The sequence below is a fragment of the Theropithecus gelada genome, chromosome 20, assembly GCF_003255815.1.
Source record: "Theropithecus gelada isolate Dixy chromosome 20, Tgel_1.0, whole genome shotgun sequence".
Taxonomy (NCBI): Eukaryota; Metazoa; Chordata; class Mammalia; order Primates; family Cercopithecidae; genus Theropithecus; species Theropithecus gelada.
Genome location: NC_037688.1, coordinates 7,752,035 through 7,766,648, shown reverse-complemented (window position 1 = coordinate 7,766,648; position 14,614 = coordinate 7,752,035). Strand labels below are relative to the sequence as shown.

Sequence of the window (14,614 nt, the reverse complement as noted above, 5' to 3'; positions counted from 1 at the left end):
GTCTAAAGGGTACAGTTTCAGTTTTGCAAGATGGAAAAAAGTTCCGGATTTTTATTGCACAACAATATGAATGTACTTTACACCACTAAATTATACATTTAAAAACAATTAAAGGCTGGGTGCAGTGGCTCATGCCTGTAATTCCAGCGCTTTGGGAGGTCAAGGTGGGCATATTTTAAGAGCTCAGGAGTTTGACACCAGTGTAGGCAACGTGGTGAGATGTCATCTCTAAAAAAAAATACAAAGAATTAACTGTGGCTGGGCACTGTGGTTCATGCCTGTAATCCCAGCACAGGGAGGTCGAGATGGGCCAATCACTTTAGGTCAGGAGTTTGAGACCAGCCTGGTCAACATGGTGAAACCCCATCTCTATTAAAAAATAAAAAAATTAGGCCGGGCGTGGTGGCTCACGCCTGTGATCCCAGCACTTTGGGAGGCCGAGGCAGGCGGATCACGAGGTCAGGAGATCGAGACCATCCTGGCTAACAAGGTGAAACCCCGTCTCTACTAAAAAAATACAAAAAATCAGCCGGGCGTGGTGGCAGGCGCCTGTAGTCCCAGCTACTCACGAGGCTGAGGCAGGAGAATCGCTTGAACTCAGGAGGCAGAGACTGCAGTAAGCTGAGCTTGCACCAATGCGTTCCAGCCTGGGTGACAGAGTGAGAGTTCGTCTCAAAAAAAAAAAAAAAAAAAAAAAAAAAAATTAAATGGGCCTGGTGGCATGCACCTGTAGTCCCAGCTGCTTGGGAGGCTGAGATGGGAAGATCACTTGAGCCCAGGAGGTGGAGGCTGCAGTGAGCCAAGATCGCACCACAGCACTCCTGCCTGGGCAACAGAGGAGGACTCTGTCTCAAGAAAACCCAAAATGATTAAGACGGTAAATTTCATGTGCATTTACCACTATTAAAATAAAAAAAACAGGCCAGGCACAGTGGCTCATACCTGTAATCCCAGCACTTTAAGAGGTCAAGGTGGGCAAATCACCTGAGGTCCCGATCTCAAGACCAGCCTGGCCAACATGGTAAAACCCTGTCTCTATCAAAAATACAGAAATAAGCTGGACATGGTGGCGCATGCTTGTAATCCCAGCTACTCGGGAGGCTGAGGCATGAGAATCACTTGAACCTCGGAGATGAGGTTGCAGAGCCAGCCACTGCACTCCAACCTGGGTGAGAGAGCCAGACTCCATCTCAAAACAATAAAAAATTTTTAAAAAACCCCAAAAAAACAAAAAAAAAAACCCTCTCAATATAAATTATCTCTGTAAGGCCAAAGGGCAAGAAGAAAATAGATACAGAAACTAAATAAAGTACATACTAAACAGACCTTCAGATAATTTCTTACTTCTGTATTCAGAGATTCTGGAGAGAAAAGAGTTGGTGGAAAAAAAAAAAAAACTTACGGAAAACTAAGTGGTCAATTTCTGAAATCACTGGTTCATAAATAAGTGGGGATCCTGACAACAGTGTCTCTTTATCAGGTTAACAGTAGTTTGTTAAATTCAAAACAAATCTATTCCACAAGGCTTCACAACTACAGACAACTGCTTGAAGTAAGGGTCTCTTCTCAAATATTAAAATTTTCACAACAGATAAAAGCACAGAAGACCTGATGTGTTGAAATGAATGACTAAATTTTGCCGCCACACATCCATATCAAAAGCTACTAAAACAATATACTATGCCATAAGGCTAAATTTTACCTGCTACCAATGTCTTCAATAGAAGGGATTCCATGGAACTAACAGGAGAAAGCAGTGCTGATTCCAGCACGTTCAATGCTGTAGCACTGAAAGACTTCAGCAGCTCTGGGTTATCCTCAGTCACTGTCTGCAAACAATATGCTATAAGGCAAAACATAAATATTTAGAAACAAATGAATTCTGCTTTGGATAATTTATACCAGTATAATTCATCAAGAAAACGTTGTATCGTTACCACTTCATTAGATACACATAGCTTTTGTAGAATATATATGCTTTATCTCAGGGTGATATGCACAAATGAGGCTTCCCAAACTATTAGTGCTGGAAAAGACATTTCTTTTCTTTTTAAATTTCTAATGCTGAACAGATGTATACTTTTTTTTTTTTTTTTTTTTTTGAGACAGCCTTGCCCTGTCACCCAGGCTGGAGTGTAGTGGCGCATCTCAGCTCACTGCAACCTCCGCCTCCTAGGTTCAAACAATTCCTGTGCCTCAGCTTCTCAGGTAACTGGGATTAAAGGCGTGCGCCACAATGCCTGGCTAATTTCTACATTTTTAGTAGAGACAATTTCACCATGAAGGCCAGGCTGGTCTGGAACTCCTGGTCTCAAGCGATCTGTCCATTTCGGCTCCTCAAAATGCTGAGATTACAGGCATGAGCCACCACATTCAGCCAGATCTACACTTTTTTTTTACAAATTACAATTACAAAGACTCTTTTTTTTTTTTTTTGAGACGGAGTCTCACTGTGTCGCCTAGGCTGGAGTGCAGTGGCACAACCTCGGCTTGCTGAAAGCTCTGCCTCCTGGGTTCATACCATTCTCCTGCCTCAGCCTCCTGAGTAGCTGGGACTACAGATGCCTGCCACCATGCCCAGCTAATTTTTTGTATTTTTACTAGAGACGTGGTTTCATCTTGTTAGCCAGGATGGTCTCAATCTCCTGACCTCGTGATCCGCCCGCCTTGGCCTCCCAAAGCGTTAGGATTACAGGTGGGAGCCACCATGCCCGGCCTAAAAAGACTCTTAAATGTAGCAATGTCGTTACTATAAATGTTTATAAAAGCTTATCCTCAGGCCGGGCGTGGTAGCTCATGCCCGTAATCCTAGCACTTTGGGAGGCCGAGGCAGGAGGATCACCTGAGGTCAGGAGTTGCAGACCAGCTTGGCTAACATGGCAAAACCCCATTTCTACTAAAAATACAAAAATTAGCTAGGCATGGTGATGCATGCCTGAAATCCCAGCTACTTGGGAGGCTGAGGCAAGAGGATAGCTTGAACCCTGGAGGCGGAGGTTGCAGTAAGTCGAGATTGTGCCACTGCACTCCAGCCTGGGTGACAGATCTGAGACTCCGTCTCAAAAAAAAAGGCCAGGCGTGGTGGCTCACGCCTGTAATCCCAGCACTTTGGGAGGCCGAGGCAGGCGGATCACAAAGTCAGGAGATCGAGACCAGCCTGGCTAACACAGTGAAACCCCGTCTCTACTGAAAATACAAAAAATTAGCCAGGCGTGGTGGCGGGCGCCTGTAGGTCCCAGCTACTTGGGAGGCTGAGGCAGGAGAATGGCGTGAACCCGGGAGGCAGAGCTTGCAATGAGCCGAGATCGCACTGCTGCGCTCCAGCCTGGGTGACAGAGCGAGACTCCATCACCAAAAAAAAAAAAAAAAAATTTACCCTCAATTTATGTACTTATCAAGGACCAGTAGCAAACAGTCCTAGGTTTTGGGATGTCTGGCTTCCTTTAAATTTATCATGACCTTCAAAGTTAGGGTTATTTCTGGTGGAGCAATAATTCTTGAAGAAAAAAAGTAGTTTATATAAAAGTATGAGCAAATTAAGACCTGTAAAATATTAAATCACGCCCATCAAAATTACTTAAAATGCATGTTACTGCTGTGATCGACAATATATTTACATAGAAATCCATATATATGCATTTCTGTACATATATTCAAATGTAGTATCTTTGTCATTAAGAAACTAATTTACTTTAGCTAACAGCCATGATTGCTACCATACAAGTTCAAAAAAAGTTATATGAATAGATGGGACGGAATCTTGTAGTTCATTTTACTATATGTAAGCATTGCTTGACTTTAGAAGTAAAAGTAATAATGTATTTTAAAAATCATTAATCTAGCTACATGCAGAAGGAAAACACTATTATGCAATGCAAAATGACTTTATTCTAATCCATTTCAAAAATGCTCATTAAGGGGAAGAAAAGCTAAAAATAGAAATAAATCTGTAAGACTAAAGGCAGAAAAATAGAAGTGGTTTTTCTTTTAAAACATATGAACTAACTTTCCTGAAATTCTCTTATTGTAACAAAAACTGTCCTCTGAGATTAAGTCACCTACCAAATTCCTAAAAATGGCTGAATTGTTTTTAAAATCCCCATTTACTCACAGCTCCCCAAACCCACCAAGATTCCATTCGGAGAAATGATTTTTAAAATTTTCTCAGTAGTATTTATTCTACTATTTTCCCCCAATTCTGTTCTCTTAAAAATATCCATTAGAGTCAAGAGAAACAGCAGTCAGGGGAATACACTTCTTCCTCCTCAGAAGAAATGCAGTTCCGGCCGGGCGCGGTGGCTCAAGCCTGTAATCCCAGCACTTTGGGAGGCCGAGACGGGCGGATCATAAGGTCAGGAGATCGAGACCATCCTGGCTAACACGGTGAAACCCCGTCTCTACTAAAAAATGCAAAAAAAAAACTAGCCGGGCGAGGTGGCGGGCGCCTGTAGTCCCAGCTACTCGGGAGGCTGAGGCAGGAGAATGGCGTAAATCCGGGAGGCGGAGCTTGCAGTGAGCTGAGAGCCGGCCACTGTACGCAGAGCGAAACTCCGTCTCAAAAAAAAAAAAAAAAAAAAAAAAAAAAAAGAAATGCAGTTCCACAAAGGGACAGCTGGACACCTGCCATAATGATGGGGAGAAAAGAAATGCTCTCCCTCAATTGTTTCTCCACTCCCACCCAGCATTCTGCTGAGCTGCCCATCCTCTGGTTTCTGCCTGCTGCCATTGAGCTGAGGGTCCCCAGTGGCTCCTCAGTCCAATAAAGAGAAGGCCCGCCGGGCGCGGTGGCTCACGCCTGTAATCCCTGCACTTTGGGAGGCTGAGGCGGGCGGATCACGAGGTCAGGAGATCGAGACCATCCTGGCTAACACGGTGAAACCCCGTCTCTACTAAAATACAAAAAATTAGCCGGGCGCGGTGGCGGGCGCCTGTAGTCCCAGCTACTCGGGAGGCTGAGGCAGGAGAATGGCGCGAACCCGGGAGGCGGAGCTTGCAGTGAGCCGAGATGGTGCCACTGCACTCCAGCCTGGGCGACAAAGTGAAGACTCCGTCTCAAAAAAAAAAAAAAAAAAAAAAAAAGAGAAGGCAAGGCAGCCAAGGCCACTGAAGTTGGTGGACTTTGCCTTCCCTGTCTCATGGAAGGCACGCAGGCCTAAGTGGAATTTCAATCACTTCTTTTTCTCTTTCTCTCTCAACAAAACTCAGGCCGTCAGTTTTCTGCCAGAAGTATGAGATAGTAGCATAACACATTTAAGTAAGTTTAGATTCCAATTAACTGGCTTAAAGACCTGGTAGTTGTGGGTTACTGTTTCTTAGTAAATGGAGATGAAAACTTTAAGAATTAATAAAGGCTGCTAAGAATGAAAACAGGCCAGAAACCACATATCTTCACATAATTACCTTTCTCCCTTTCAGAGCCAAAAGCAGAAAAATTGAATGAGCAGGTAAAGAATTAATATTAATCACAGATTTAAGAAGACCCAGAAAAAACAGGTGCTGCGCTACACATTCACATACAATGAGAAAAAAAATCACTCCAGTGGAATAAACATACTAAAGCTGCATGAAAATTTTTGAACAAGGCTACACATTCTTAATAAGTCATCACCTTTTCTTCACTTACCTACTGAAATAGCCAGGTCAACATTGGTAGGAAACCTACTTAAATACTTTAACACAATCTCCAAACACCCTTCTTTGTTGAATATAGACACTGCTCTACTACTGCATTCACTAAATTGAAGGGGGAAAAAAAAGTTTTACTATTCACATTTTAACAGTAGGAAATCAACCATAGCAATCCATAAAAAAACAAATCAGGCTTTATAAACCAAGGAGTTGGAATCAAACACCCACCATTTTTATCGATGAAGGAACTAACACCCATTCACATTCACTATACATGAGAACTGGCTATCTATATTTTATCTCTATCACAGTGGGACCTTTTCATCAATCTCTTTGCCATGATGCCAGTTTCCTTATAGAAGGTTAAAGCTGGAAGAGATCTTGTAAATCGTTTAATTCAACTCCCCATTTTATAAATGCAAAGACCCAGGACCCAAGCGGTAATGTGGCCCATTAGAGAGCAAATATTTTGTCAGCGGTAGAGCCAGGCCCAGTACCTAGGTTCCCTGGGTCCAGCCTACTGTTTTTTTCTTCCCTCTATACCACAACAATAACAAGTTAAAGGAGGATAAAAGGCCTCTATACTTATCACACAAAAACACAAATTTATATTTTTTTAACCTACTATATTTTAGAACATTAACAAAAACACAAATTTAAAGGAAAATAAAATTATATTTTATTCAAGCCTTTTAGAGTGCAATCATAATTTCATCAAGCAGAATTTGCAGTCTACAATAAATTACAGTAAGTATTTTTTAAATTATACTACCTTTTAATAAAAAACTCAGACCGCTATCAGTGTTATGAATAAGCAAACACATTAAATATGAGTAAACAAGGCTAATTATAATAATTGTATCCATGTTTCCAGAGGAAATATCCATGTTGTGTGTTTCCTCCATACATACAACATACACACATGACATGCTAAGAGCTAACAGAGCTGACTAAATTATTAAACTAAATCTGTTATGTGATGAAAAATATTTCATATCTTCTATCTACCTACCTACCTACCTACCTATCTAGTTACGGTAGCATGAAGGAGACCACTGTCTAGTCAGGAAGATAAGCCATACGTGTGTAAAGATAATTTGAAATATAAATTATGAAACAAGAATGTTAAAAGTAACTCAGTGATACATACAGGGCTCACAGGTATTCAGAAAAGAGAAATCACCTTGGAGATATATTCAGATTCTTTTCAAGGAAATTTTTAAAAAATTTCCAAATGCAACGATTTCTGACTCAAAGTTATCTGGTGCACAGAAAAACAGCACCCATCAGTTTTTGCTCAAATGCCATTTCCTCAGATCTGATCTCTCTAATATTTCTGGTGGAATGCATTCAGTAAAATGAAATCACAGGCAAGGTCAGATTGCTACATAGGCATTTCAGGATCCAATTTAATCTTGTATGCTAAGAAACATCTGTGCTTTTAGGTCAGCCACTGTAATTGCTGCTGACTGAAGATAAGAAACTGTGACCCAGTCTTGCTAGAAATGTGGGACATAAAATGGGGCAGAAAAAAGTAAATCCAGGTTGGGTTTCTAGCCATTTCCATTCCTAATAGCAAGTCCACTCCACCCTCACCACTGCTACAATCACAGAATGGAGAGTGGCCTTCTTCCTCAAGGGGCCAAGGGAGCTCTTCTTAGGCATCCACTTCCTACTCAGACGGTAACCGCCAGGGGAGAGGAAGAAAAGCACCAGCCAAGGTCTGTGGTCCCCATCTTAGTCTAGAGGCCAAACCAAAGCTGCACCTGCATCTGGGCCTGACCAGCTTAAAGACAAATTTTTCTCAGGGTGTGCAGGAAGTCATGGGAAAGGAGGAGCCACAGGTGATAGTGGTCATGAGTCCTCCTATTTTTTGTCAGGTGCAATGACTGGAGAGGAAAGCCGTAAAACAAAAGATGCAGTGATGCAACGAGGAAAGAGATTGGGGAGGAGGGTCGATCTTAGGTCACCTGATCCTACCTCCTACCAAGTCTTTTTTTTTTTTTTTTTGAGATGGAGTTTCGCTCTGTCACCCAGGCTGGAGTGCAGTGGCATGATCTTGGCTCACTGCAAGCTCTGCCTCCAGGGTTCAAGCGATTCTCCTGCCTCAGCCTTCTGAGTAGCTGGGATTACGGGCATGTGCCACCACACTCGGCTAATTTTTTTATAGTTTTGGTAGAGACAGGGTTTCACAGTGTTGGCCTCAAACTCCTGACCTCAAGTGATCCACCCGCCTCGGCCTCCCAAAGTGCTGGGATTACAGGCATGAGCCACCACGTCCGGCTCCTACCAAGTCTTAACATCCCAGATTAACAGGCCTACTAAGGGGAACACAGATTCCCATGCAGTATAACAGAGAATAGCAGCCTGGGTACTGCTATAGCAGGAGGCTGTGTTTGGAAGGCATCTTACCATATATTCCACAGCACGTTCACAGCCTCATTGGCTATGTTCTCAACAGAATTTCTGTTCTGATCTTTTTTCTCCTGCAGGGACATCTCATTTGAATCCAGTCCAGCACTACACTGTAACCAAATATCATGATTAGCACCCTGGTTCCAAAGAAGAATTAAACAAATAGGGTAATGATGGTGATGAAACACAAAGGCTAGACATCAGAAATTACCGTGGTTAACAAGTCAATCGAATCCTTACAAGCAGTAGTACAAAATCAATACAAAGTATTTTACCTAATAAATGTAATAAAGGACAGTAAGAAGGCAACGAAAGATGAAATAAGAGCTTCTACCTAGCGCCTTCCGTTTTTTTTATTACATAGCACCTTCTAAGGTACTATTCTAAGCTTTTTACATGTATCAAATCATTTAATCCAAACAATAAACCTATGAGGTAGGATGACTATTATTATCGCCAATCTCCAGCTGCAAATGGGAAAGTGAGGTACAGAGAGGCTGCTGAAGGTGTTAGATTAGCATGTGGTGAAGCTGGGATTCAGGCCCCAGCATTTGGCTCCAAAGCTGGTACTCTTAAGCCCCTCTAGTACAGACCAGGAGACACTCTAAAGCAAGGTTTCTCAATCCAGGTACTACTGAAATTCTCCACCAGAAAATTCTTTGTTGGGGAAGGAAGGGCTATCATGTTCATTTGGGGATGTTTAGCAGCATCCCTGGCCTCTACCCACTGGATGCCAGTAGCAACTTTTACCCCACAAGCTCTGTAACAACCAATGTCTCCAGACATTGCCAGTTGTGCCCTGTGAAGCAAGATCATACCCAGTTGAGAATCACTGCTCTAAAACGACTGATGCCTCTCATCAAAACTGGATATGCTTTATGTAGCCTTAACTGAAAATTACCCATCAATACAGAATAGCGGACCAGAGGCACTCCAGAGAGAAAGCTCCTTAACCTCTTAACTATGTCATGCAATAAGACTGGAATGAGATCAAACACAAGAACTTACTGTAATCTTCACAAGTTCCTAATGTCTGTGCCTCGGCTTTGTCATCTGTAAAATGGGAATAATACCTGCCTCATAGGATACTGTGAGGATTAAATTATATAATATCCAAAATAAGAAAATAATACCTGGCACATAAATAAGCAATGACTAAACACTAATTATTTTTATTGTAAGAAGTTTAACATCTAAAGGAGTGAGTCTGTACAGTTTTAGGCAGGTCTTTTCTAACTATCATACAAATAAAGCTACAAAATAATAGAGATTAGTATCAATTAAGAGAGTAGATTGGTGTTTCCAGGAAAAGGAATGAAATTTCCACAGGATGTTTACATAGAACACAAAGTCACTAACACCAAAGTAATACAAAAACTCTAAGTTTGCATCCCAAAAGCTACCATCAAGATATTGTAAAAACTGCATACCTCTTTTAGCAGCACAACCAGAGGGGTCATGATATCCTTAGTCACCATGTCATCACAAACTTCAAAACCTCCACAAGCACTGAGATTTCTACACAAGAAATTTAAAACATGTTTTACTTCCACATCACATGTCACAGAACACTTCTACCCTCTCACATTTCTATTTTTAGCCATATTTAAGGTTTCTCAGAGGAAATAGCTTATTGTTTCTGTCATATGCTGCAGAACCAATCCAGAGATTTCCACCTGTTCTGTTCCGATCTTTGTTCTACAAGATATAAACAGATGACGCTGTCATATAACAACTTAGTTCTGAGGTTTGAGACAGTATACAGGTACATGGCTACAAGAAGGGAAGTGGGGAGACTTTTCCCATGTGAATAAATCACATCATGTATGAAGGGACCTTTTCTTGGAATCAAGACTACAAGGGCAAGGCTAGGTGCTGTAGCTCACACCTGTAATCCCAGCACTTTGGGAGGCCTAGGTGGGAGGATTACTTGAGCTCAGGAGTTCAAGACCAGCCTGGGCAACATAGGGAGACCCTGCTTCTAAAACAAGAAAAAAAAAAAAAGAAAAAGTGAACTGCAAGGGCAGCAAGGTGGGGCTACTGAGAATGATACCCCCTAAAGCAGCCCTGGGTAAATTTAATTGGAAAGACATGACTTCCGAGTACACAGCACTGTGCTAGTACCTAAGGATATAGAGATAGTCAGAAGATGCCCTCACAATCCGCCAGGATCCCCTAGCCTGTGTATGCTGTGGGAGGAAGCGAACGGCTTTCCACATGCTGTTTCTTCCCTAGAGGAAGAAGAGCGTCTATTTCCCTCCATCAACTGGTGAATGCCCATTCATCCCTCAGAGCTCACCTCCAGCACCACTCACTCAGAGTCTTCTTCCCTGAACCCTTTGTTTGTACCCTCCTGTAGCATCCTTTGTCACTATCATTCATTGTAATTATACACTTACGTAACTGTTTGGTTAATGCTTGTCTCCCTCAATAACTTTAAGATTTCTTAAGGAGAGACATTGCCTTGCTCATTACCCCATGCCCACAGCCTAGCTCAGTGTCTAGCACACAGGCACTTTATACATATTTGCTATATCAGTGAATGAAATATAAATAACAAGTAGAGACAGAGCTACAAGAACTACAAATACTAACTTCTACTCTTGCCCCCTCTGCAGTCCATTCTCTGCACAGCCAGCAGAGTGGCCGTCTCAAAAGGTGAGTTACAGCATGTCTCTTCCCTGCTTAGATTAAGTCCTCAGCCCTACACCAATCGTACAGCTCATCTCTCTCTCCAGCCTCACCTCCTGTAATTACCCACCCCTGCTCTTTTCTGCCACCTACCTACCCGCTCTGCTCTTTAACCACATCAAGCCGCCTGCTGCTTCGCTTCTTTGCTGCTGCTGCTCCCTTTGTGGGAAATGCTCTTCCCCCTATTTTCCCATGTCTCCTGGCTCTCTCACCCTGCAGATCTCCGTTCACAAGCCATCTAAAGAGCACCTTTTTTTTTTTTTTTTTTTGACACAGGGTCTTGCTCTATCACCCAGGCTGGAGTGCAGTGGTGTGATCATGCCTCACTGCAGCCTCGAACTCCTGGGCTGAAGCGATACTCCCACCCCAGTCTACTGAGTAGCTGGGATAAAGGGCACCCACCACCATGCCTGACTAATTGTTTAAAATTGTTCTAGAGACGGGGTCTTGCTATGTTGCCCAGACTGACCTTGGACTCCTGGCCTCCAGTGATCCTCCTTCCTTGGCCTCCCAAAGCAATGGGATTACAGGCGTGAGCCACCGCGCCCGGCCCAAGAGCACCCAATTCAAACTTTCCACCCCCAACTCATCATCATCTCGTTTTCCCACAGCAATTCTCACTATGTAATATTATGTTTTACCTTTTTACTAGCTTCCTGTCTGTCTCCCCATCAACATGACTTGTGCCAAGACAGGGGATCCTGGCTGTCAACAGATCTCGCTCAACAGTCTTGGCTGCTCAAAATTCCCTGCATCTAGAACGACTCCTGACACATGAATTGAAGAGTTCATCCAAGCAAGGGACCCTAAGGAGGGCTTTTGGAGAGGGTAAAACGTGCGCAGGCGTGACGCTTGAGCAGGTGGACGCTGCAGGTGAAGCAGCCAGGTGGACAGATGAGATGCGTGTGGTTCGGGGATACTGGGGTTCTCTGGAGCCTGGAGACTGGCTTCAAATCTCTGCAAACGGGAGACCGGGCCAGGGCCTGGTGGCACACAGAAGGCGCTGGCTGACCGCTACGACCGCCCGCAGCCCAGGCGCGGGGGAGGCTAGAAGTGGGCACCGCCCCGGACCCTTCCCGGCTCACCTCAGCGCGCCGGCTGCAGTCTCCCTGACGGCCAGGCTAGGGTCCAGCAGCAGCGGCCCGAGGCGGCGCACGGCGTCTCGGCGCGCCAGGCCCGGGAGTGCCGGCCGCTGCTGCACCAGCCGGGCCAGCCCCGCGCAGGCGCACTCGCGGACCTCGGCGCTCGGGTGCTGGAGCTGCGGAGAGCGAGGAGGGTCAGAAGGAGAGCAGTGCGCACGCGCGCGGGGCAACCTCGTCTCGCTCTCCCGGCCCGGCGGAGCCCTCGCCTCACCTTTTCCAGCAGCTCCGCCGCTGGCCCGTCGTCCTCCTCGCCTCCGGTCCCATTCGCCGCCGCAGCCGCCTCGGCCTGACAGTCGCCCGTAGGGGAGAACTGAGGTCGCTTGAAGCGCTTCGTCCGGCTCTTACCCATGGCGACGTGCGCTGTGCTGACAGACCACCGAGAGAGGAGGGCAACAGCAGGCGGTGGAGGCTGCCGCGCCGGTGACAAGCAACGTCCGTGACTGCTGCTCAGCTGGGCCTGCTGACGGCTGGAGAACACATGGGGAAACCGTGCGCAGGCGCGCGGCGCGTCGTCTGCTGGGTCGGGGTCGGGGCGGGGGGGGAGGGGGCTGGTGCGCGGAGCGCGCAGGCGTGGGAGAGGGCATGGGCGGGGCCAGCTTCTGCAAAGGGGCGGAGTCTTGTGGGTTTACCGGGAAAGTAGGAGGCTGGACTAGAATAGTAACGCCGACCCAGGCGGGAGGATCACTTGAGGCCAGAAGTTCGAGACCATCTTGGGCAACATAGGAAAACACTCCACCCCCCCGACCCTTCTCCCGCAAAAAATTAAAAATTAGCTGGGCACAGTGGCGTGTGTGCGTAGTCCCAGCTACTCGGGAGGTTGAAGCGGGAAGATCACTTGACCCGAGGAGTTTGAGGCTACAGTGAGCCGTGATCCTGCTACTGCACTCCATACTGGGCGACAGAGCGAGACCCTGTCTCAATAAATCAATCAAGCAAGCAATCAGTAAGTAACACTGAGTACAAATAATCAAATGTGATTAAGGATATTGTAAGTTCTGTAAAGTTCATAAAGTTCTATAAAGTGCCTAACACCAAGCCTGACATATAGTAGGTACTCAAAAAGTATTAACCACGATTTTATTTTGTGTCCCCAGCACCTCCCATAGCTCCTGTCATAGACAGAGACCAGTTAATGTTTTGGAACAAATGTGTGTCTATATTTGTTAAAACAGAATCGCTTAAGAACCTAATCTCCCTGCCTTAGTTTCCTCATCAGTGAAGTGGGGACATTGATAGTATATACCTCATGGAGTTGTTACGAAAACTAAATGTGTTCATATGTTTAAGGTGCTAAGAACAGAGACTGGCAGATAATAAGCACTATGGAAATGTTTGGAAACTTGTATTTAACAAAGATTCTTTTGCAAATATTTGTTGAGTACTAGGTACAGTGCTGGGCATTGGAATAAAACAATAATCAAGACAATTTGGTTCCTGTCCTCTCTCCCTGTCCTTATGGAGTTTACAGTCCAGGGAGAGATCTGTTGAATATATAATCATACGAATAACTTTGTGGTAAATTGTGGTAAATACTAAGCAGAGGGAAAAGTACAGGAGAATCTTAGGTGGTCTTTACAATTAGACATGTAACGAGTGAGTACTCAATATATGTATAGCTTTGGGTCAACTTTCTTTTTTTTTCTTTTTGTTTTTGAAACAGAGTCTCTTTGGGAGGCCGAGACGGGCAGATCACGAGGTCAGGAGATCGAGACCATCCTGGCTAACATGGTGAAACCCCGTCTCTACTAAAAAATACAAAACACTAGCCAGGCGAGGTGGCGGGCGCCTGTAGTCCCAGCTACTCGGGAGGCTGAGGCAGGAGAATGGCTTGAACCCGGGAGGCGGAGCTTGCAGTGAGCTGAGATCCGGCCACTGCACTCCAGCCTGGGCGACAGAGCGAGACTCCGTCTCAAAAAAAAAAAAAAAAAAAAAAAAAGACATAGAGTCTCACTCTATTGTCCAGGCTGGAGTGCAATGGTGCCATCTGGGCTTATTGTAACCTCTGCCTCTGAGTTCAAGCAATCCTCCTGCCTTAGCCTCCTAAGTAGCTGAGATTACAGGCATGTGCCACCATGCCCAGCTATTTTTTTTTTTTTTTCAGTAGAGACGGGGTTTTACCATGTTGGTCAGACTGGTCTCGAACTCTTGATCTCAAATGATCTGCCCGCCTCAGCCTCCCAAAGTGCTAGTATTACAGGTATGAGCCACCGCGCCCGGGCTCCAGTCAACATTCTACTGGAGAAAAGTTCCATTCCATGGCAACCCTACCGTCAAAGAGTTGACTGTCCAGTAAAGGAAATAACATTAATTACTATGGCAAATTTTAGAGAGTAACAGAAGTGTAGCTCGTGTTGCATTTGGGCCTATCAAAGATCAGTCTTGGGCTGGGCACTGTGGCTCACACCTGTTAAACCCACCACTTTGGGAGGCCGAGGTGAGTGGATCACCTGAGGTCAGGAGTTCAAGACCAGCCTGACCAATATGATGAAACCCCATCTCTACTAAAAATACAAAAATTAGCCAGGCGTGGTGGTGTGTGCCTGTAGTCTCAGCTACTTGGAGGCTGAGGCAGGAGAATCTCTTTTTTTTTTTTTTTTTTTTGAGACGGAGTCTCGCTCTGTCGCCCAGGCTGGAGTGCAGTGGCCGGATCTCAGCTCACTGCAAGCCCCGCCTCCCGGGTTTACGCAGTTGTCCTGCCTCAGCCTCCGGAGTAGCTGGGACTACAGGCGCCCGCCACC

General features: G+C 45.0%; 1 protein-coding gene across 2 annotated transcripts in view; it reads right to left on the bottom strand.

The window, feature by feature from the left end:
• The window catches only part of HEATR3 (HEAT repeat containing 3), a 45,887-nt gene extending 33,475 nt beyond the window's left edge, over window positions 1–12,412 (bottom strand). The window contains exons 1-6 of one of the 2 annotated variants that reach the window (XM_025371536.1): window positions 12,088–12,412; window positions 11,820–11,992; window positions 9,474–9,561; window positions 8,041–8,153; window positions 5,624–5,733; window positions 1,703–1,843 (exon numbers count right to left, since the gene is read on the bottom strand). In XM_025371536.1, the coding sequence (XP_025227321.1) occupies window positions 1,703–1,843; window positions 5,624–5,733; window positions 8,041–8,153; window positions 9,474–9,561; window positions 11,820–11,992; window positions 12,088–12,225 (763 nt within the window). In that variant the 5' untranslated portion in view covers window positions 12,226–12,412. The remainder of the gene's footprint in view (window positions 1–1,702; window positions 1,844–5,623; window positions 5,734–8,040; window positions 8,154–9,473; window positions 9,562–11,819; window positions 11,993–12,087) is intronic. The other variant, XM_025371537.1, reaches the window with a different exon arrangement.
• Window positions 12,413–14,614: the final 2,202 nt, after the last annotated feature.